This window comes from Centruroides vittatus, unplaced genomic scaffold (assembly GCF_030686945.1).
Source record: "Centruroides vittatus isolate TY-2023 unplaced genomic scaffold, ASM3068694v2 contig_911, whole genome shotgun sequence".
Taxonomy (NCBI): domain Eukaryota; kingdom Metazoa; phylum Arthropoda; class Arachnida; order Scorpiones; family Buthidae; genus Centruroides; species Centruroides vittatus.
This window is the reverse complement of record NW_027122600.1, coordinates 513,861-537,961: the sequence shown is the minus strand read 5'-3', so window position 1 is coordinate 537,961 and position 24,101 is coordinate 513,861. Positions and strand designations below refer to the sequence as shown.

Here is a 24,101-nt window from a genome sequence, read left to right as displayed (position 1 = left end):
ATGATTTGATAGAGCTAGCTAACCTTGTCTGCTATGAATCTTTTTTCGCTTTTAATGGCCGTCAATACAAACAAAAAAGGGGAGTCCCAATGGGAAGTCCTATGTCAGGATTGTTGTGTGAACTTGTATTGAGAAGGTTAGAAAAGAGTGTTATTTGTGGCTTCATGAATGACATTATGTATTTTAAAAGATACGTGGACGATGTCCTTGTAATATGGAAAAATGACCGGAAAATCGAGGAATTTATTAATAGAATCAACAACAACGATGACGGCCTCATGCTAAAGATTGAACAGACGTGTTCCTCACGGATACATTTTTTAGACATTGACATCGAATTCAAGGAAGGACATTTGATCACTAAAGTGTACGTAAAACCAACGCATAGCCCTTTGTACATTCCATCGCGTTCGAATGATCCTTACCAATACAAAATGGCTGCTTTCCGTGCCCTTGTTCGCAGGGCTTTTCTCTACTGCAGTAGTGTGGTTGATAGACAAAAAGAAATCTACAGGATATCGCATATCGCTAGAACTCTAGGGTACAGGGCGGATATGATAACCACACTAATCAAAAACTACAAGAATAACAAAACAAAAGCTCAAGGAGGGGATTTCCGCAAATTCACAAAGTTCACGTATGACAGAAAGAAAGAAGCTATCATGAAGGAAATCTCAGCCCGCAAAAATACCAAGTTAATTTTCAAGAGGGCTCCCAACTTGTACAAATTATTAAGGAACGACAAAGACCGTATTGATAAAGAAAGAATGGCTGGAGTGTACAAAATTCCTTATGAAAACCAAGAACTAGGCATTAATAAAAACTACATTGGAGTTACTAATAGAAGCTTAGGGATTAGATTGAGGGAGCACAAATACAACATCAGCAAAAGATCTAACGCCACAATTCTATCTCAGATGGCGCAGGTTGAAGGCTCGGTAGTCAAGTGGGGTGAAGCAGACATCATTAAACCTGTACACTCACCGACTTTAGCGTTTTGCGCCGAAAAAATTGAAATATTTAAGAGCAGATTACATAATGCCTGCATTAATGCCAGGGATGCTGAAGGGTTGCCTTCGGCATGGAAATATTTAATTAAGAGGTTTGATAGCTCTTAATTTAATGCCTTGATTTTGTTATCACTGCATATCTTGTATTTGTCAGAATTTCGTATAATTTATTGATAAATGCACTTCTTGCATTTATTAGAGTTTCGTGTAGTTTATTAATATTTATTTATTTAACCTATACATATTTTTTATATATTTTTGTTATTTATATTTAATTTTTACTTTCTTATATGTATATTTTATCCGTTATTTTATTTATTTGTATTTAAATTTTTTGTTCCATTTTGTGTTTGCATTCGAATATGTTTAACCTGATGATGGCCAACAGATTTGGCTGAAAACGTTTGTTAGTTATTAAATTTTCTCAGCAACTTAAGGTGTTTGGTTGTTTGTGATTTAATTTTGCTGAGTGAGTTCACTTCAATGTTTTCTTCTTTATCAAGATTGTAAATTGTACAAGTGGAGAGAACAAAAGCCTAAGCATCTCGTCCTAAAAATTTTATTGTGTACCCCATAGAGATTAATTCAGAAGTCTCTACGGGGTATTTCTTTAAAGAAATCTAACAGAATTTTTAAAAAAAGATGTCAGACGTCACCTGAGCTCAAGCACGGATTCTAGAATAGATCTAGAAGTCGCTCCCCTAAGCTTTTTCTTGCTCAGTTGGAGCTTCGTTATTTCTCTAAAATAATGCTTACATTTTTGTTGTTTGAGATTGTATAGTACTTTTTAAGTAATTATTAAAGTAATAAAACTTTATATAGCCTAATAGTTTATTTCATTGTACGAATTAAAAAGCACCTTCTGTAAGATTCACTCTTGGACCCTCCTTTGCCTGTGCTCTACGTTACCAAATTGAAAGAAAATGATTTTTAACTCATTTAATTCTTTCACGAATAATATTTTTCGTTATTTTAATTATAATTTATTTATCTTTTCAGCTATCAAAGATCGGAAAAGTAATTACAAACGGAAAGAAAGACAATAAGCAATCTTCCAGTGGAGCTGTTAGATTTGGATGGGTGAGAGGAGTATTTGTAAGTGTCTGAAAATTTAGTAATTACAATTAAAATAGTATTTTAGAAAGTTTATATTATTTAAAATTTCTCGGTTGAAATTAATTTATATAGAAAATTTATTACAGCTACGATGTATACTAAATATTTGGGGTGTGATGCTATTTTTGAGGATGGGTTGGATGACTGGACAAGCTGGAATAGGTAAATTGAAAGTAAAATTCTGTATAAGTATGTACTGTACACTTTATCTAATATATTTCTATGTTATAGGTTTATCCATCGCTATAGTAGGTCTAGCAACGGTGGTAACGCTCATAACCACCATGTCCATGTCTGCCATATGTACCAACGGAGAAGTGAAAGGAGGTTGGCACTTTTTCTATTCCCTTCTGCTAGAAAAAAAAACTTTTAAACAACAAGATTTATATGTAATTTTAGGCGGGGCTTATTATTTAATATCAAGAAGTTTGGGACCCGAATTTGGAGGTGCAGTTGGCGTGATATTTTCTTTTGCAAACAGCATAGCCGTTGCCATGTATATTGTGGGTGCGGCAGAGACAATCAGCGATATTTTGAAGGTATGACTATCCATTTAATTTATCCAAAGTTTAATTTTATCTAATTTGTCAATATTTATTTTAGGTATACAATGTTGGAATTGTCTCGGTTCCTAGCGGTCTTAATGATATGAGAATTTCGGGAATTGGAATTCTATTTCTGATAACTGGTGTAACTGGTATCGGTATGGCGTTTGAGAATAAGGTTTGCATTCATTTTTATTCATTGTTATTAGCTAATATTTTATATAAAATTAATGAAACTATAGTTATAATTCATATTCATCATCATCACCATCTGTCCTGTTTTAACATTTCATGAATCATGTGTTAGTTAAAGCCTTCCATCGTTTCTTATTTTCCCTACTCTTCATCTTCCATTCTTTTCTTTTTATCCAAGTCATCTTTAATCCAATCTTTCCATCTCTTCCTGGGTGCTTCCCTGTTCTTCCTTCCTTCTATTTTCTGTTCATAATATGAGCTTGGTAAAAATACCAAAGAGATCTGTTTCATTTAATAATTTATTAATTGAAAGACTAATCTTTCAGTAATATTCTTAATATATTTATTTAAAAAATATTATTTTTAAAAATCATCAAGATATGTTTATTAAAAAATTAGCAACACACGAATTTCACATTTTGCAGTGTATTATCCTTATATTTTTAAGTTTACATTCATTCATACGTTGTGAAACATAATGCTTTTGCTGTGAGACTCCTCTCTTTACATTACAATAATAATTAGCAAAATTATACTCATCTTCGTTTTTGTGAAACGTATAATTATTATTTCATTATTAAATAATGTATAGAGATATAACTCATCACGATAAATAGTCAAATTAAGTAAGGCTTCGTCTATAAACCACGTGTCCTATTTTAACTAAAGTTTAAACCTCTCCCCTTCCCTTAGTGGACAAATGTCTCTAGTCCACACCCCAAAAAAGTCGTGTTGAAATTTCAAGATTTCCCTCTTTTTTCAAAAATTATATTATGCGATCGATACAAATATACAGCGGAGGAAACAATATTTTCTCCTTTCTTTTGTAGGAGGAGGTACAGGATAGAACAATAAATGTGTTTTAATTAATGGACACATGTTCTACAATAAAACTACAATAAAAATAATTAAGTTAATTTTTTAGTTAATAATGGTTGTATTAATTATATTTGAAATGCTTTTGCTTTTAAGCATTTCAAATATAATTAATTCACCATTTAGCTGTGGTGAAATTAATAAAAGAATATTTTAAATATTTGTTTTTTAATAATTAAGTTGTTATTATTGTAGATAATTTTGTTTATTATGTATAAATGTAATTCAATTTTTTAATACAATGTTTTATTTATAAATCATTTTGTTTAATGTATAATGCCACTTGTAAAAATTTTCCACCCTAGACATATGCCTACTTTGCCTATGTATAAAAAGCCCTGGAAGAAGTAACGTTTAATAACATATAACGTTTACTTCAAATATACTTTTAATGCCCACGAGTTTCACGTTTTCTTTTTTTCCGAGTGGTGGGCATTAAGAAAGCCTTTATCAAACCCACTACGAGATAGCGGCCAAGTAGTTAAATCTACCGCTCTGTGGACCTTGAAAAATGAATCCGCGTGTCCGAAACTCCGAAGGATTTTTCGGGGTGGTCCGTCCCGGATATGTTGGGCCTCGTCCCTCACCACCCGGCTGCCCCCATTGTGCGCCTGGCCATACGTATGATGTGTACGTTTAAGGAAAGGCCGTGTTAATTCCCACAGAACGAAAAGAGTCCAAAAACAAGCCCGTTACTGATTCGGCCAGGCCCATAGTGGAGTGGCCGAGTGGTGAGGACCGAGACCCGACACCCTGAACAATTCCTGTGTCTTTAGACCCACCAGGATTCTATTAAACGGTAGACTGATGCCTTAATAGCCTTGGCCATCTGGTCGGTAATCCAGTGGTGTCTATCCAATCCTCCACCTCCCACTCCTCCCACTTATAAATATTTTTATAACCCTATGTATAATTAATTTTATATTAAAAATTATTTAAAAATCGTATTATTCTCCTCCAGAGTCAGATTATTTTAAATAAAACAATGGGTAAAATTGTTTTATTTTCAACACACTGATGTCTGCACTGATGTTTCATCGATATTTTTTTAATGCCACGTGTTTCTGTGCTGGTTAGAGGATAAAAAGTATTACAAATAACTTTTTTACTTAACACGACTTTCCACCAGTGGCCGAATGGAAAAACCACTAAACACTGATCGTGGTGTCGCGCCTCGCCAACTGGCTGGCCATGTGTTTTCCGGGTCTTCTTCACGTTAGTAACACTTAAATAGGGGGCAGTTCCCCCCAAAAAAACCTTCCGTGTGGCATTCCCCCTCGACAGATTGTCCACGTTTCGCCTTGCCGTATAAACCATAAAACTTAATACTTCTCATGCACTGATGTTGCAATATCCATCCTTTCTCCTTACACGGTCCTTTCTCATATCCCTCCCGTAAAATGGACACGTGGTTTATGGATGAACCCTAATAAACTTTTTGCATTAATTTGAAATATTTTTTCCATATTTTTAACAATTTATTCCATTTTTCCTTTCTAAATTCAGGCACAGATACTTTTATTAATTCTGCTTCTGGTAGCCATGTTTGATTACCTTGTGGGTGCATGCTTTACACCAAGACCGGATCAAATTGTCAAGGGATTTACCGGATGGCAATGTAAAGCACATCACTTTTATCATTTCTTTTTTTTTAATTTATTTTTTCAAATTTTAATAATGTCACCCGTAGGGAGAAACGGTCGAGATAATTTCGGACCCGACTTCAGGGGAGAGAACTTTTTTAGTGTATTTGCTATATTTTTTCCTTCTGTGATTGGAATTTTAGCCGGAGCGAATATTTCTGGAGACTTAAAGGTAAAGAATAATTGCAAAGAAATTTTTATAGGTACAAATTAATGTAACGATATTGTTAAAATATTATTTTAGAATCCATCGAGTGCTCTTCCTAAGGGTACTTTCTTAGCTATAATAACAACGTCGTTCAGTTATGTAGTCATTATTCTTTGGCTCGGCTTTACTCTAATACGCGATGCTACTGGAAATATTGATGATCTGCCTAATGAAGAATATCGAAATTGCAAACATCGCGTTTGCACACAAGGAATGATGAATTATAATCAGGTAAGGAGATTTAATTCTTCCATTTTTATAGTTTTCTACTGCTTACAATACAGTGAATAATCTATTAAATTTAGGCTATTATCATGCTGCATAAAAAATATTAAATTAAAAACTGAAAAAGTACAAATTATTTATTTTTTTTTTACTTTCATAACTCAGTTTATAGTTAACAAATAGATTATTTCTTTGTAGGGAGTTTATTATATGATTTTTTAAAAATTCCTTCGTTCCCTGAACACTGGGAGTTCGTTCGTGGGTTCGCTCCTCGCCAGGACGGGCTGGCCACGTGGAGTTTTCCGGGTTTTCTCCACGTCTGTAATGCCTGAATAAGGGCCTGTTACCCTTAAAAAGACCTCCCGAAAGGTATCCCCCCAGGCAGATCGCCCAAGTGTTGCGTTGCCATAACTTAACAAAACAAACAAAAATTCTTTCCACCATGGTCAGTGGAAAACTTGTGGGCACTTTTGCAATTTGTGGTTCGTCCAGGTCCACAGTGACACTGCTAGGTTGTGAAGGACGGAAAACATATCCTGGGTAGACCATCCCCGAAAAATTCTCGGGATTTTTCGATCCTTTCGGGTTCCCCAAAGCAGTAAGCTGCCACCTTATAGTCGCTCGGCAATCTACAACTTTCTTCAACCCCATTGCACGCGAAGTCACTAACAAAATGGATTAGGTTCTAAGCTATTTTAAATTGAATTTAAATAATGAATATTTATATTCTAACATAGCAGTGTTGACAGTCTAAATATTCAAACGATCGGGGTGTTTAAAGTACAAAAACAGATCTTTCTGGAATCTGAAAGTTGTTCAATGTTCGATTTTGATGGAGAAAATCTGAAAGAAAAATTATCTTAATGTGAGTTGAATTTCTTTTAAACTGTTTTTCCAATTAATTTTAGTTTGGAAATGCTTTGAAACAACTTCTATATTCCCCCACATAAAGTCTACATAAATATATAACTTGTTTATGTTTCTAATTTATTTGTGTTTGTGTTTTTTAGAAGGGGGGAAGTGCCATGATCTACTTATCCCGCGTTTCTGGAACACCTATGAACGTATACATATTATTGAAATTTTGGTTACGAATAGTATATATTGAGAATAAGTGGGCGAAGCAGCAGGAGTTAGGTCACCTTAAGCGGTAAAAGGATGGAAAATTCCTAGTATAAAAATATAAATATTGTCTTATCACCATTTTCCTTGCTTTTTTTTTGGCCCATTTTTATTAACCTACAAAATTTGACCTACTAGATAACTCATAATTTGTTTATCATCAATTTCGCTTAGTTAGCTACATAAGTGCAATGTTAATAATAAATAAACAATTAAAATATGTAACTGATTATCTAGTTCATATATTTTTCATTGAAATAAGAACGCATGTACTCAACTTAGTGAGAAATGACTTGTTTCCTTGCTGATTAAATGTAATAATTAGTACTCACATTAATTTTTTTTTCTTGCACGCATTCGATTGTTCTTGTAGACATTATTTATAAGCAAGACTTGAGATTGGATGAGAGCCAATCGGTCTCATCTCCTAAGACCACAAAAATATACGAATGAAATTTCAATTTTTATAACTTTTGCATCATGGTTTTATTTCAAAGATTAATTTTGGAACCGTTCTGTACCTAGGCCCCAAAATTTATTATTATTTTTTTATTTTTTAAGTTTTAATTGCTATAGTCTTCGCAACGAAAGAGTAGACATGAACCATCCTGAGCTGGAAGGGTCTTAAGTCAGATGAGACGTTTGATTGACGTTAGAATTAAGAGTAAGTAATAAAATTTGTAAACAACACATGAAACAATGAAATTACTTATGATAAAGATGGTATAAAAAATTTTAGAAATGTAAAAAACAAATTAGCTGAAAGAGATCAAATTCATGTCTCAATTTCCAATGGGGTAGCCACACGTCTCCGTCCATCCCTTTTATCTGACACAAACCCTTCCAGCTCAGGCTGATTCATGTCCACTCTTTCTCAGCGCAAACTATAATAACCGTTCTATCTAGGATTTTATAAAAATTTTAAATGGAGAGATTTTAATATGTAAAATATTCAATCGTGTATTGATATTGTGAAGAGCTAATTGCTCATAATATTCAAACAAAAACAGTCTTTTTGAAATGTAAAATATTTTATTTCTTGTGTCAAAATTCAAAAGTACAAAGTCAAATGAAATCATATAATAATAAATTACGTTTAAATGATTGATAAAAAGAAAAATTGTCTTTTAAAACTGCAATTTATTTCCTTAGATAACAAGTTTTTGAAGTTTTGCGATGCTTGTTTTCTTATAAGAAACCGACTGAATCTGTTGATGAAAGCATAAACGTACTGTATAGCTTAATGCAATTTTCCTCATTAGGAACGAATCTGTTTTATATTTAAGTAAGAGTGAATTGATTGGATAAGGCAACGCAACACAAGAACGATCTGCCGAGGGGTGCCTTCTGGGAGGACTTTCTTGGGGAAGATGGCTTCTCTAAGTGTTATTAGACACGTAAATATCCGAAAAATTCCACACGCTAGCCTATTAGTCAGGCGCGAACCCACAACCAACTACTAGAGTTCAATGATTTTATCCACTCGGTCATTGATGGGCTTATATTTAAATTGGACAACATGCACGAGGGATAGAGAATGTTACCCTAACATTAAATGCCCGTAAAAAACTATAACACTACTTGATTTGATGATATACTGTTTAGTTTTCCTTACTTATCGTATTTTAATCGATAGGTTTAAAAATCGACTAGAAATAAATTTCATCATAATAATAACAAAACAAAAATTTAAGTTTCTATATTAATAAATCGATGTTTCGCAAGCGCTAAGGTCTCTGAACATTGTTAGGAGGGACAGCCAACCAGGGCCGACGAGGGGGAAAATGATGGGAAATTTTACCATATTTTATAAATTTTATCTAGGAGACGGGGAGGGCATCCCCTCCCCGTCTCCTAGGGCTGGGATTCACAGGGGGCCCGGACGTCATCCCACAATTTGTTTTTTACGCGCTAATTAACCGTAGAAGGACGGTGCTGAAAATTGGAGTCCGAAGCGGATAATGAATAGACTGAACCTCATAACTAAAAATACAGAGAAAATTGGATTTTACTTGTAAATTTTTCCCCCGGGTCCGGAGGTCTCTCTCGAAGCACCTGCAAATAACTTTAAAAGTTAAAAAATAAAACATGAAATAGATCTGATGTAATTTTTATGCTTTTAACTCGTGTAATTAAAATATAAAAATAATTAAAACACAGCAAAACATTGCTGAATAAAGTCAGCAAAATCATAGTAATTAAATCGTTATTTTTTAAAAATAAATGTAGGAGTGTATCCTAAAAATCTGCACAAATTTCAATAGCGTTTTCCGGTAATTTCGTTCCATTTAAAAAATGCAAGATTAAATGAATTCGACCGTAGAAAAGTAATTGGCAGATTTTATACTGAAAATCGCAAAAATGGAAATCTTATACAGTCAAACATTTCTCTGCAATGAGATTTCACGGCGTATAGCAAGGGCGTCGCCAGGGGGGCAGGAAGGGGCAGCTGCCCTTCCCTAGAAATTCGAAAAAATTATTTAAATGCTAAGTTTTAATTAAAATAATCTTCTTAGGCTTCTTGTAAGTTAAAAAAATGTTTTAATTAAGATATTTCTTTTCCGGTACATATTAAATGATTAAAACTTTATGAATAGTTTTTATTTTACCTACATACAATTCATATCCTCTATCAATTTACATCATCTTGCCCCCCTGACCCATTGGCTGGCGTCGTCCTTGGCATATAGTGTATACAGTTGTCCCTTGATAATCCGACAGGTATGGGACCAAAGGGGTGTCGGATTACCAAAAGTGTCTGGATTACCGAAAGTGATTACATATTTGGCATTGTTTTGCTAGCAGTAGCCTACAATATTCCTACATTTTATGCTGCCTAGGTTAATATGGAAATGAAACACCCATTTCGATTGGGAATTGGGTGGGGAAATTCATGTCGCGACATGCTTCTGTGCAAGCAGACACGTAACGGGGACGGGGACTACGGTGACGGGGACTACGGTGACTTTGACGGGAGGTGCGTCGGACTACTGAGCATGTCGGATTATAAAACGTCGGACTATTGTCCGACGTTTTATAATCCGACATGCTCAGTAGTAGTGTTATTTTTAAATTTATTTTGAAACTACAGTTGTCCCTTGATTCATTTCAAGGGTAGAGCAAGGAGAATCCGCTGGAAGTGGATGAAAGTGGAAGAAAACAACCGAAAGAAAGAAATCAATTGGAGGAAGAAGCCTTGGGAAAAGTTGCATAAACACTTAGAAAATTAAATTCGAAATTTCATACGGACATGTTCGCCGGGTTCCGAAGGAACTTCAAATGACTCAAGAAGCCAATGTCCGCTCCAAAATAAACGAAACAACTTGATACTCAAAAACCATTCTGCAGAAGTTGCGTGAAGTCGTCTAACAATCTCGATGTGGTTATGGACGACGAATCCTGTTTCACTTTTGACGGAAATGAATATGCTGGTAATAATCACTGCTTTACTAAAGAAGAATCGTGGATCCACACTCGAATCCTAAAATCAAATTCGGCTGTACTATAGATTACCACCTATGGAATTTCGGGACTTTGAATATATATTTGAACTCGGGACCGAGACGAGTCCAACAATATCCTACTTTTGGACCAGAGACGAAAAATAAAAAAGTTATCATACTTTTTTTTTCGGTGATCACACGATGATCGGGAGTTGCATCGCTCTCCACTAAACCTATCCTGTGTTTAACAGGCAGTCCGGCAAGTCGGCCATATATACCTTCAACAGAGGCAGATGTTGATCCACGAGCACACAGATCATCTGCAGTTGGAGTTAAGTCCTTTTCGCATACCCTTGGTCCCCTCAGTTCAGATATATACTCAAAGTCCCGAAATTCCATAGGTGGTAATCTATAGTATCCCTTCAAATTCAAATGACACTCAAAGTTTTTCTGAAACTTCTGGTTTGGCTGGCATAAAAACCAAAGGGACGTTCACGAGCCTTCATTGCCCGTCATGTCCCTTTGGTTTGTATGCCAGCTTCATCACTAAAGAAGTGTATGACAACCAATGCATTCAGAAGAGGTTAGTATCCTTCCTAAAGAAATGCTGTCCTGACCAAGAATATGTCTTCTGGCAAGGTGTTGTCAACATAATGGGTTGTGGCCATTATGTTGATCACTAAGTCGACAAGTTGAACCATTACGGAATTCAATACATCTTTCGTGAAGCCCATGTTCCAAACATTCCACAAGTAAGACCGACTGAGAGATTTTGGTACCAACTGGAGCAAAAAGTTTATGAAAATAGTTGGGAAGCATGGATATGTGAAAGAATTGGAGAAAAGGATTAAGGTCAAACTCCGTTGTTTTAAAGCTGACCATATCCGTGTGATGATAGACTTCAATTTGAAGTTTAGTTGTAACCTGTTCTATCTTGGTCCTGATCGTGAACGTTAAATAACCCATCTAGACCCAAAAAAACCTTATTTTAAAATAATGCACTTTAAACAGATGCAGAGTTTTAGGATACATGACCTTAGTTGGAGTCAAATATTTTACAGTTTAAAATGTGTTGATGTTTTGCATGTTTCTTAAATCAGATGGCCTTCTATTTAATTTATTCAGTTTATAATTTTGTTTATTTCAGTTATCATTAATTATAGGAAGGTTATAAATAATAATAGTTTCATTCATAATGAAATACATTGGAAAGTAAAGTTTTAGCATCAAGAAAACTTGTAGGAAATTATCTAATTTAAGAAAAGAACAATTAGATCAAATAGAGAGTTGTCAAAAAATTTTCAAACAATTATTTTTAGAGAAGGAAACAAAGTTGTATTTGAAGTTGATGTTGAAAGATAATGAAGGACATTAGGAAGATAGTTGATGAGTTGGGTTCTGAAGCTACTGGGGAAAAAAATGCTATTAAATTGCTAAAGAAGCTGGTGGAAATTATTCGCAGAGAGTTTGAAGTTCATACATGCCGAAAATTGCTATATGGTATTGTGGAAAAAACTGTACCGAGAATATGATGATCAGAAACTAAGGTAGTGCCACTTACTCAGTCTTTAGAGGTTTTAAGTAGAAAATGGGGTAACTCACAACGATGAAATAATTGCTAGATGCTTCAATACAGCAACTAAATTCTAAATCATAATTAATTCCATAACTTGCTGACTCAGATCGTAGTTCACTTTGTTAACATTTCTATGATATTCAGTCTGTCCTGATCTCTCTTGAAATGCTAAAAATAGAACTTTTCAAAAAGTGTTTTTGTCATTTTTTATTTAAAATTTTAAACAATAAAAATAAGAAATTCCATTTTGTACTTAAGTGTAATTTTCATGAGTATTAAATCATTTTAATTGATTTGAGCCTATAATTAATGTTAAATGTATCTATTGATTAAATTAATTTATTCCAAAATTTATTCAATTGCAGGTGATGGAAATGTCAGCTGCTTATGGGCCACTGATTTATATTGGAACATTTTCGGCAACTTTATCATCAGCATTGGCTGCTATGATTAGTGCTCCAAGATTATTTCAAGTAAACATTCTTATAAACTGACTTACTCAATTATTTTTCTATTGACGTATTATTTTCTCATATAGGCTTTATGCAAAGATGAGATCTTTCCCTACTTGAAATTATTCAGTAAAGGCTATGGTCCTAATAATGATCCCAGAAGGGCATCTGCTCTGGCTTTTCTGATAGCTGCAGTCTTCGTTTCTATAGGTGAATATTGTTCATAATTTGAGTATTAAGTTTAAAATTCTTTACATCTATTTTTGTTTTTTAGGAGAATTGAACACCATAGCTCCTTATATCTCAAACTTTTATATGGCAACCTACTGTCTCATCAACTTTGCTTGTTTCCATGCATCACTTGTAAAGTCTCCAGGTAAACTTTGATCTCTTCTTTAAGATTTACCTTTTCTTGCAAAACACTTCACAATATGGCTCATGATAAACATTTTTACTGTATATTAAACATTTGAATATATAATTTATTAAAGGTTTTCGTCCTGGATTTAAATATTATAATAAATGGATAAGCTTATTTGGAGCCATCTGTTGCATTAGTGTCATGTTTGTTATGAACTGGGTAACATCCTTAGTCACTTTTGCAATTGTTGTAGCACTTTTCCTTTACATTCAGAAATTCAAACCACGTAGGTATCTGATTAAATAATTTAAATTATAATTAACAATTATAAGTAATTTTTCTATTTTATTTTGTAAATCCAGCTATCAATTGGGGTTCATCTACACAAGGTTATTACTATAAAAATGCACTTTCCGCAGTATTAAAACTCAATAAAGTTGACGAACATGTTAAAAATTTTAGGTATTTTATTATAATTTCAAATTTTTATAATAATAAAATAATAATATAACTTATGTAAATTTATTGCAGGCCATCCATTTTAGTTTTAACTGGGAATGCATATAGTAGGCCTAGTTTGGTTGATTTTGCAAATGATTTATCAAAGCATGTTGGCTTATTGATTTGTGGCCATGTTATACAGGTAAACATATAAATTAAATCTCATAAATCTGTTTCATATAATTTTTTTTTTCTTTATTTTCTAGGATCATATATCTCATTCAGTTAGGACTTTAATATCAGAATTTAATTACAAATGGCTAAATGAAAGGAAAGTGAAAGCATTCTATTGTCATGTAGAAGACGAGCATATATCCAAAGGCATTTTTTCATTAATTCAGGTAAATTTTTCTTTCAAATCAATGTAATATTAAATTTTTCCTTTTTAAAAATAACATTTCATTCCTTTTTTAAGATTTCCGGTTTAGGTAAATTACGTCCTAACACAATATTAATGGGTTTTAAGTCTGATTGGCAAAGTGCGGATCCGAAAGAAATTCAAGATTATTTGCAAATTATCCAGTCTGTACTTCTTTCATGTTTGTTACATTTGAATTATTTTATATAAATTTAAATTATAAACTGTTTTAATTATCTTTCAGTCATGCTTTTGACATGCAATTGTCTGTAGGAATTTTGAGAGTGAATGAAGGTTTGGACTATGGAAAATATTTTGAAAATGTTCAACAGTTTCTTTGTGGTGATGAAATAGCAGAAAATTTAAAAAATACAGAAAGTCTTTCAGAAGGTATCAATTTAATTATTGTATATGAAATTAAATATTATAGAAAATTAATTTATATATTGATATATAATTTTACTTAAATTCCATATTAATGATAAACAACACAAATATCATTTGAAATTCATTTTTTTTTAATTCTTTTGATTGTACATTTACAAAATAAAAATAATTTTTAAGATATTGTATAATTTTAGCATAATTTTTATTTTTATAAGAAAATACAATGTCTGAACTGTTAAAAACACAGATCTGCAAACCAGTATACATTTTATTATGATTTGAGTTTGTAATTAATGATGATAAAAATGATTGACTATTTGATTATAAAAAAGTCAAATTATGTATTTGAGCTTAAATAATATTCAAATTCAGAATACTTTGAAGGTTCAAATTATTTAACAAATAATAGCTATTAATATACCAAACGGGGAAGAAAAATTTGTTGCCATCATCAGTGTCTGTCAAATTCAAGGAATGATTCTGTTTATGCTTATTCTGATAAAGAAATATATGTATTAAGAGCAGCAGATCTTAATTATCAGTTTTAACAATAAATGGAATATAAACTTTAACAGCTGAATATGAATCTTGTGTTGATATTAATTTTATAAAACGAAAACAACACTTTTCACAAATTTCCAGCAACAAATTTAATCGTATAAAAACGTTTTCAACTGATTTGATCAGCCTTAAATTTGTTGCTGGAAATTTGTGAAAGGTGTTGTTTTTGTTTTATTTTACCAATTCCAGTAAGTTCTATATTTTATTAATTTTATATTGGCATTTAATATTTATACTTGATTTTACTCAGTGTAATTGATACACAATAATGTGAAAATTTATTTAAAAATTTCCTTTGTTTTTATCTTGTTTGATATTAATTATATTAAGCAAAATTTATTAATATATCAATTAATAATGATTAATATAATATAATATATTTATATCTGGTAACAAAGAACAGTGAACTATATTTTATATTAAAAAGAAAATTATTTACAAAGTATGTTCAAAAAGTTCAGGAAAAGTTAAAAAAAAATTTACAATATAAAGAAGTTTATTTAATATTTTTCATATTAATCACCCTGAACTTTAATACATACTATTTAGAAAAACCAACTACTACTAAGGCCGCGACTCCACTAGCCGTAAAAGGGCCGTAAAACCCCTCACCGTAAAAGCTTTTAATCACGTGACCATGATATTTTACGACCTGCTCAGGCGTAAAAGCTTTTACGGTGAGGGGTTTTACGGCCCTTTTACGGCTAGTGGAGTCGCGGCCTAAGGATTACAAGATTCTCTGATTTGTCTTGTATGGGTTCTGTTGATTCAAACCATTTTCCTTTCAAAGGATTTTTTTTATATTTAAATTTTGGGTAAAGAAGAGAGTCAAATTAGAAGTCGGAAGAAGATTAGGAGTTAAATAGGATGAATGTTAAAGATTAGCAGTTTCATCTTTGAAAGGAAAATGGGTTTGAGTGGAAAGAACTCATACTAGATAAAAAAAACTTTTCAATCTGTGAAAGAAGCTGATTTTTCTAAATGATATCCAAATTGGAGAAAGTGTATTGAAGCTCAGGATTATTATTTTGAAAAATATTAAAGTAATATATTCTAACACTTCTTAAACTCATTCCTGGAACTTTTTGACCAATTTCTTTCTCATGTCTTCAGTCAAAGAATTTAAATATTATTATTAAAATCCATCATCCCAATTCTAACCTTACAATTACATGATCTTTAATAAAGATAAAGATATCAATGTCAAGGCAAGTTGACAGTTTGACACAATTTTATAAGTACAGTATAAACAGCTTAAAAAATGACAATTATTTTTTATTTTGGAATACTGCTTTAAAATGCACATGATAAACAAATTTTCAATTACCGTAGTTCTAAATGAAGGACTAGGTAACAATAATTTAAATATAAACTTATATTGAATTCTATATCTACCTCAGCCACCTGGCTGTCACTAACTTAATGTGTCAACCTACTGCTCTGGGGACTTGAAATACTTGCTCACCTGGATTTGATCCCAACAGACAAAATAATGTAACATCTCAGGACAGACTAGGAGTATTTCATGGATGGTCTATCCTGGATATATCAGTTCCATCTGGCACTTGTCCAGATGGAACTGATATATCCACTCATAATAGGTAAAGAAAAAAGTCAATATCCACGGGGTGGCCAGTCAAAAAAATGTGTGTGTGTGTATATTAAGGTTTCTCATTTCCTGGTCTTTTGCTTGTCCCAGGATTCCGCAATAGAATTAATTATTTTTAAGATATACAAAATATCTTGAAATCAAATGATATAATTATTTTTCATTTTTTAAAGTAATTTAATACGTTTGAAACCTCCAAAATCATATTAATAATGCTGTGTAAGATATATTTTAAAAATTATCTTTGAATTACGTAAAAATTTTCACAAATAAATTTTTTCTATTAAGATTTGCTGGAAACTACGTACAACAACAATAAAAATGCTTTCGAGTTGAAAATTTTAAAAAATATGAACTTAAAAGATAATTTTTGTGATTTAAATAATACATATAAAAATTTACAATAATATTTTGTATTAAGATTTTAAAAAGCAAAGATGGTCAAATACTCTCATCACACAATATGATTCTTATTTTAGTAACAAAAAGTCCTGCTACCAAGAATGCCCTTTCCGATTCAATTAATGTGAGTGGAATCGTGTTTAATGCATTTAAGAGAAAACAAATGTTATGTTTTTTCACCTGTAGCCTGAAAGATTTCTAGTTCGTTTTTGAGATTGTAGTAGTACTTTTACTCTCTAGTATTTTTGATTTGTCTACCTTGGCTGCTTTAATAGCAGCATCAAGCTTATAGCCCGATAATTCGGCAATTTGTTCAGCTTTAATAATAAAGTTTATGAAGAAAAACTTCATACTTGTAGACTTCATACTAGTTTGTATCCTTGCCCAATTTGCAGGTTCTGACAAGTAAAGAATTTTCAGAGTCCTGCCACAAATAAGCTACATATTGATTATTGACCATTTGTGACATGCCATAACGAGGAAAAATTTAAAAAAATTAATAAGTAGGTATTTCAGTCTTGGTAATAAAGAGATACAGAGGCTTAATAACGTTTTTCCAAACTCCATTCAAAGGATACGGCTACCAAAGAACTGTATCTCATTAATAAGTACGTTTAAAATTAGTAAATACAAATGTATTCTGACAGTTTATGAGTTAATTATACTTTCTAATTGGTAAAATTTCCACAACCTTAACATAAAATTAAAAAAAAGGTGAACTTTTAAGAAATTTTCAGAATTTCCTGGGATGAGAAGAATTTCTTGGGTTAAAAAAACAACTGGGATCCTGTTTGAGAGACCTTAATTGGTATGTATAATTGTTGGAATTAAGTATGAAAAGATGGAGACGGATTCACATGGACACAGAGTAATGGTAACACAGCTTTACTGAACAAGGATGTGAACAAGAATGTGAATTGTGCAGGCGCACTTACAATATATACATACATACATATTTGAGTTGCCTACAGAGGGTGCCATAATACATAGCACTAATATATATAAATTACTGTTTAAGAAATAAAACTGCAAACTAATATAACTGATACAGTACTTTCTCTCTAATTTTTATAATAATGGAAATTATTTAATATAAACTAATACTTATTTTAAGTAACTAAAGTATAAATATATTTTTTTTATATTAATATGTAACATGTTATCTATTAATATAAATTTTATATTGATAAATATAAGAAACAATTTCTTAAACATTTTATTGGGAATATTAATATACTGTGTTTAAATTTAATTAAAATTTATCACCAGTGAGATATTTTTTCTTTTATATTTGTCACAAACACAAAAGCTTTACATAAAAATTTAGAAATTTTTATGTAAAGCTTTTGTGTATAGCATAAGGATATACCAATATAATAATCTTTCATTACTTTTTGTTTAAGGTATTTAATTATTCTCAAAGTTATTTTTAAAACATGTGTAATTATTAACAATTAAAGATTTTGGTTTAAAATAAGAGTATTTTTTCAAAATCAGGTATTTCCAATCCCGAAATGGTTGCTAAAGATGATCCTGACAATATCTCAACTTCTGCTTCTATAAAAATAACCATTTCAAATGAAGAAGGATCAGAAGTTAACTTAGAAGAACCAAAACAAAACATTGAAATACCTGCTGAAAAAATGAATTTTTCTGAAATTCCAAAAGAAATTATGAACAAAATCAATCAATTTCGAAATAAGCAGGATAAAGGAACTATTGATGTTTGGTGGCTGTACGATGATGGAGGTAGGGGTTTGATTAATCAAAGTAATATATAAAGTATTTAGGTGTGTTAAGCTAATCATATAAAAAAAAGTTTTCCTGGAGATTCAGATTCAAATCCAGCCCAAATGCAAATAATCTTTTTCATTTATCAAGTTGAAATCCATATTTTTTTGTCATTTATTTACTCACATTGAAATATTTTCCTACATTCTGTTTCATGCTTTTGCATTTTAACTTATTTTTTTGTTTCATATAAGAACAACAAATCTTAATATTTAGTCAATTGTAAAGCTACTTTTCGACATCTTAGTGTCTGTTGAGACACTTATCCTTGAATAATACATCAGGAAACTGAAGATTTGGCGGTAGAAAGATGCATCATCAGATGTAACCATTTGATTTTCTTTTGGACATATTTATTAGATTGAATGCACAAACCTAAAAAAAAGTATGTAAGCTCAGAAAATATGTGGTATAGAAAAATTTCCAATGGCAAATGTTTCAGGAAATTTGATGTAAGCATTGTGTAGTGTGCTGTTTCAGCAGTAATGATCAGGTTTTGGGCTATACATAACTTTACAAAACCTAAACAAAAAAATAAAGAGTTGGCAGCACTTTAGAGGGAGGGAAGGAGTATTTAAGGAATTGTGGATTGGCTGTAGGGGCTGGATTATTTGCTTATGGACATAAATTATTACCGTATTTACTCAAATTTAAGACGACCTCGTATATAGGACAAGGTGTGACTTTAAAGATCAAAATAAAGAAAATTAGATTTATTAATACAATTCTAATTTTATTTCGTTTAATAACAAAATACCAAATGCACGTAAATGCACACATTGTCCCACTAAAATTACTAGCATTTTAAACTTCAAGGAAAAATCTTGTAAAATTGACAACATAATTTGTTCGTGTAAAGCTGGACAATCCAGAACCTTTTTTTTTTGCCAATTCTTAACAGTCAATTACACTTATGAGTTTCTTCGAATTTTAATTTCCAAATGGGAATGAATTAAAACTTATATCGGGATCCCATGTAATTTTGGAATTCAATTCAAAATCTTTTCTTTTCCTATTGCTATTCATCTTTACTCCTGACAATACACAAGAATGATTCAAACGACCCAGATAAAATACTTTTGGTTTTAAACACATCCAGTAAAAAATGCAAATACACAGTTTACAAAAATTATACAAAACAAAAAGAATCCTTCGCTTGCATGTATAGGGCAACCTAGGTTTTTAAAGCAGTGAAAAATGGATAAAAACCTAGTCTTATATTTTATGTGAGTAAATACGGTATGTTAAACGATTAATCCTTCATTTGAGATGCAGTCAAAATTATATCTTAACCTATAGCAGACTAACAATAGATCCCGAAAAAGCATGTAGTAACTGTACTATGCAAGTATATGAAACTTGGGAACATGTATTTCTTCATTGTGTAAAATTTAGAGATAGTAGGGACAAGTATTTAATAAGGTTTAAGGCTTGGAAAGATGATATTAATATATTGCACTTTACAAAAACTGATTATTACTTGATATTTTACTTTGTGTTATTTTCTACTAAATTATTAACTTAAATATTATATTACTATTGATTTTGTTTTTGTAACAAATTACTCCTTGTAATGAACTAAGGTTCATACAATAAAGAATTAATTGATATAAAAAAAAAAAAATTTCTATTTTACGAGATTTGTCATTTTTACTATTCTCTCTGAATAATTTGAATAATTGTATAATAATACATTTTACTGAACTGTAGTTGATCAAAAATAATAAAACTTCTTAAGTTTTATTATCTTGAATTTTGTACTTAAAATATTTTGATTTAAACTTTTAACAAAACATAAAAGGAAACAATAAAGCTGAGGAGGAAATTTATCAAAGTATATCTATAATAAAATATGAAACACAACTAGGCAAGTTTATATTTATATTATAGTCCATGATATCCTAAAAGTAAAAATACAGTAGAGCATCGATTATCCGACCCCTGATTAATCGACTTATCGGTTAACCGACCGTGTTCTAGCCGGCAAATTCAAATGTCCGCTAGTGATGTGGCGCTACAATATTTGGTTATGTCTTGGCTACTTTAATATTATTTTTGTTAAATTTTTGTATGTTTTAGCTGGCAGCACTGGCTCGACCATGAAAGGGAGGCTAGTATTTAAACCAGGCCTAATACACTATACTAATAATGTATTTTTTCATACTTTTCGGTTATCCGACTTTTCAGTTATCTGACCAACTCCAGTCCCCAATTAAGTCAGATAATCGATGCTCTACTGTAGTAATAAACTTAATTAGGTATATATTATTCCATCAAATTTCTATTGTTCAATTGAAGAAAACTGAATTTTCCTTCAATTCATATATTCCTTTCTGGATGCATCTAATAAAATTTTTTTGGGAGGAAAAAATGTATTGAAATCAGTTATTACTTATTGTACATTGAAATATTTTCAATTTGATATGCTGAATATATTCAGTTTTTATACTGATGTAATTGAGATTAATTTTTCTTATTAAGGTTTGACAATCCTGATGCCTTATTTATTAACAACACGATCTCAATGGAGTGATTGCACCTTAAGAGTTTTTACAGTAACACATTGCGATATGAACTTAGATCAAGAACAAGTAAAGTAAGTTATATCTGATTTTAAATTTCTACATTAATTACATCTAAGTATAATTTAAAGATTATGTTTTAACTGCTATTACTTCTCATTTTTATCAGCAAGATTTTTTTTTTTATATCAAAGTTTGAATTTTTTTTCACAAAACAGCTTTTTAATTCCTTAAATGGAATTAGTGTGTATTATGAAATACACAATAAATATTAACTTGATTAAATACTTAACCAGCAAAAGTTTATTAAGAACAAGTACTTTCAGTCTAATTTAGACCATCTTTGGATTCTCTATCTTTCAAATAAAGAATTCATTGCATCATGGAATGGATATTTGAAAGTGTGCTCCATTGAGTCAGGCACAAAATTTAAAATGCATTAAATAATTTAAACATATTTTAAATAATATAAATTGAAAAATAAAAGTATAGTCCTGAAGTTCTATTGCCTGTACAATAGCCTCCATGCATTGGAGAATGTCTCTTGGTCTCTGACGTTACAGTTTCCATAAGTCATCCTTCGTTTTTATCATTTTGGCTAATTTGCAATCTCTTATCAATTTGATGATTTTTGCTTCATCCCAAATAACCTCATTACACTAATGTATAGCATATGCTGCTAAGACTGTCATAGCATCTTTAACTGGCTGATGTATAATTAATACATTATTACTATACTGTAAAGACCAACAACTGCCGAATTATCGGGCTAGCAAATGGCTATAGTAATATTAATAATTTAAGTTAATTTGGTACTAGAGTTAGGCGTTAGGCGCCATCTCTTGCTAAATTTAATAATTAGAATTTTAATTAAATAATTTTAAATAAATTTAGGCTTAACTGGAAGAAAAGAATCGGCCCGAAGCGGGATTCGAACCCGCAACTTCTGCTATCCGTGCAGACACGTTACCAGTTACGCTACCCGGACCTTCGGTGCCTTGAGTGCCTTTGGGAGGACGTGGGCAATTAATGTGTCCCCAGCCGGCATTGTAATAGCCGTCGATGGTCGTACGGTAATCTTATATTGACTGGAGGGGGAGGATCGGACCGAAGGTCCGGGTAGCGTAACTGGTAACGTGTCTGCACGGATAGCAGAAGTTGCGGGTTCGAATCCCGCTTCGGGCCGATTCTTTTCTTCCAGTTAAGCCTAAATTTATTTAAAATTATTTAATTAAAATTCTAATTATTAAATTTAGCAAGAGATGGCGCCTAACGCCTAACTCTAGTACCAAATTAACTTAAATTATTAATATTACTATAGCCATTTGCTAGCCCGATAATTCGGCAGTTGTTGGTCTTTATATATAACGGGTTAGTTGTTGTTTATTTATACTATACTGTAAAAATTGGAGTTATATTCATGAACTTAAAAATCTGCAACTCTAGTAACTACCACCAGTGAAAAGAAAAAAAAAATTGAATTTATTAAACTTAAAATCATAAAATTAGATTTTAAAATGCAGATACTCTTAATAGTTCATTGAATATGTTCAGACATAATTCAATTTAAGTTCTCTTAAGGAGAATATTGGATAAGACTTTAAAAATAGAAATGAGTCTTTTGAACAAATCAATTCTAAAAATGTGAATTTATGAACATGTCCAAAACAGAAGGATGGATGTCAAGAATATGTGCTATGTGATGTTCAGTGTAAAGTCATAAAAACGTTGACTGTAAAGGTATTTTTAACTGTAAATAAGTGATTTTAAACAAGATGTATATATATTAACACCACCTTACAGGATATCCCGGATGTAATGCTGACAGAAGAGGGGCTTATGCCCGAAATGTGTCTCGGCCGAAAGGATATTCCCAAATAAAGATTGATCAGTGACATCAATGTCTGTATACGCACCTAGTCGTGACAGTAAAAAAGAGAAGGATGGACATTTGTAAATGAATGCAGACAAATATGGCAAGAACTGTATTACTCAAAGTCTGACATAGGGTAATACAAAACAACTTGTAGAATTTTACAAATCAAAGCAATAAAAGTAAAGTCTTTGGTGAAAAAGATACATACAGCAGTTGGGCATAGCCAGAGAATAGATGGAAAGTACTTGCCAATACCCAGGTAGAGAAACCTGTCAGTATGGAATATATCCATCTTGAACTGCAATGCAGCACTGAATGTTGTGGCAAACTTGTCACCAACTGGCTTGGTGATAGATACAAAAAAATCATCACTAGTAATTGTGTTTATCCTTAAATTTTGGACACTTATACATTTATGTGCAAATGTAATCAAAATTTCAGAATATCCTTTTGGAATTATTTTAAGATTTTTAAAAATAATTTACAATATATTGTAAACTATACATTTTTTGCCAGAGTAATAAAAAATTATTATTGATTTTATTGTTAAGTTTTTATAAGATGAATTCAAAAAGTTTTTTGATGGTACTGCAGCCTTGACTGAAGAATGTTCTAGAGAACTATGATCTAACATCAGGCCAAGTAATCTAAGTGTGCAAAGTGGCACTATTGTTAGCTGATAACAATAAAAACAAAAGTTTGATATATTTACTAAATTCATGGGAATAATCATTATAATCAAATCTATACATCAAGTTTAAATGCAATAACAATGATACCAAAATGTTGATTCATATAACTACAGCATCGACATCTGACCACAAGATAGTTATCTGAGGGCCAACTGCTCCTGGAATTCAAACCACTGATCAGAACATAAGTACATAGAACTACTGCACCATTTCAGACAATCTGTGTACTGCTATTAAATAAACAACAACTAACCCGTTATACATAAAGACACCAACCAATGCCGAATTATCGGGCTAGAAATTATTAATATTTAAATTATTAATATTACTTAAATTATTATTATTACTATAGCCGTTCTCTATCCTGATAATTCGGCATTGGTTGGTGTCTTTACTGCTATTAAAGCAGAGAGATTTGGAAATCTGAGATCTGATGTCCTTTTGTTGCATGATAATGCACACCACATTTCCCCACATAGTACAGAAGCTACAGTGTATGCAATGAGAAAAATTGACATATCATCCTTAAGAGTCCTGACCTTTCACCCTAATACTTGTGTTTACATTCACAAAGAGTGATGAAAGGTTGGATATTTAGATCAAACCAATGATCATTTTGCAATGGTTCCT

General features: G+C 31.6%; 1 protein-coding gene across 1 annotated transcript in view; it reads left to right on the top strand.

Moving 5' to 3' along the window:
* LOC136984272 (solute carrier family 12 member 2-like) overlaps positions 1–24,101 on the top strand; it is a 43,539-nt gene that overhangs the window by 11,319 nt on the left and 8,119 nt on the right. Inside the window, exons 3-21 of the mRNA XM_067281186.1 lie at positions 2,010–2,105; positions 2,213–2,288; positions 2,358–2,453; positions 2,526–2,665; positions 2,730–2,849; positions 5,249–5,360; positions 5,433–5,557; positions 5,630–5,824; positions 12,325–12,432; positions 12,498–12,621; positions 12,686–12,787; positions 12,903–13,058; positions 13,135–13,234; positions 13,304–13,415; positions 13,480–13,614; positions 13,689–13,795; positions 13,876–14,021; positions 18,088–18,339; positions 20,863–20,977. Of these exons, the coding sequence (XP_067137287.1) occupies positions 2,010–2,105; positions 2,213–2,288; positions 2,358–2,453; positions 2,526–2,665; positions 2,730–2,849; positions 5,249–5,360; positions 5,433–5,557; positions 5,630–5,824; positions 12,325–12,432; positions 12,498–12,621; positions 12,686–12,787; positions 12,903–13,058; positions 13,135–13,234; positions 13,304–13,415; positions 13,480–13,614; positions 13,689–13,795; positions 13,876–14,021; positions 18,088–18,339; positions 20,863–20,977 (2,417 nt within the window). The remainder of the gene's footprint in view (positions 1–2,009; positions 2,106–2,212; positions 2,289–2,357; positions 2,454–2,525; positions 2,666–2,729; positions 2,850–5,248; positions 5,361–5,432; positions 5,558–5,629; positions 5,825–12,324; positions 12,433–12,497; positions 12,622–12,685; positions 12,788–12,902; positions 13,059–13,134; positions 13,235–13,303; positions 13,416–13,479; positions 13,615–13,688; positions 13,796–13,875; positions 14,022–18,087; positions 18,340–20,862; positions 20,978–24,101) is intronic.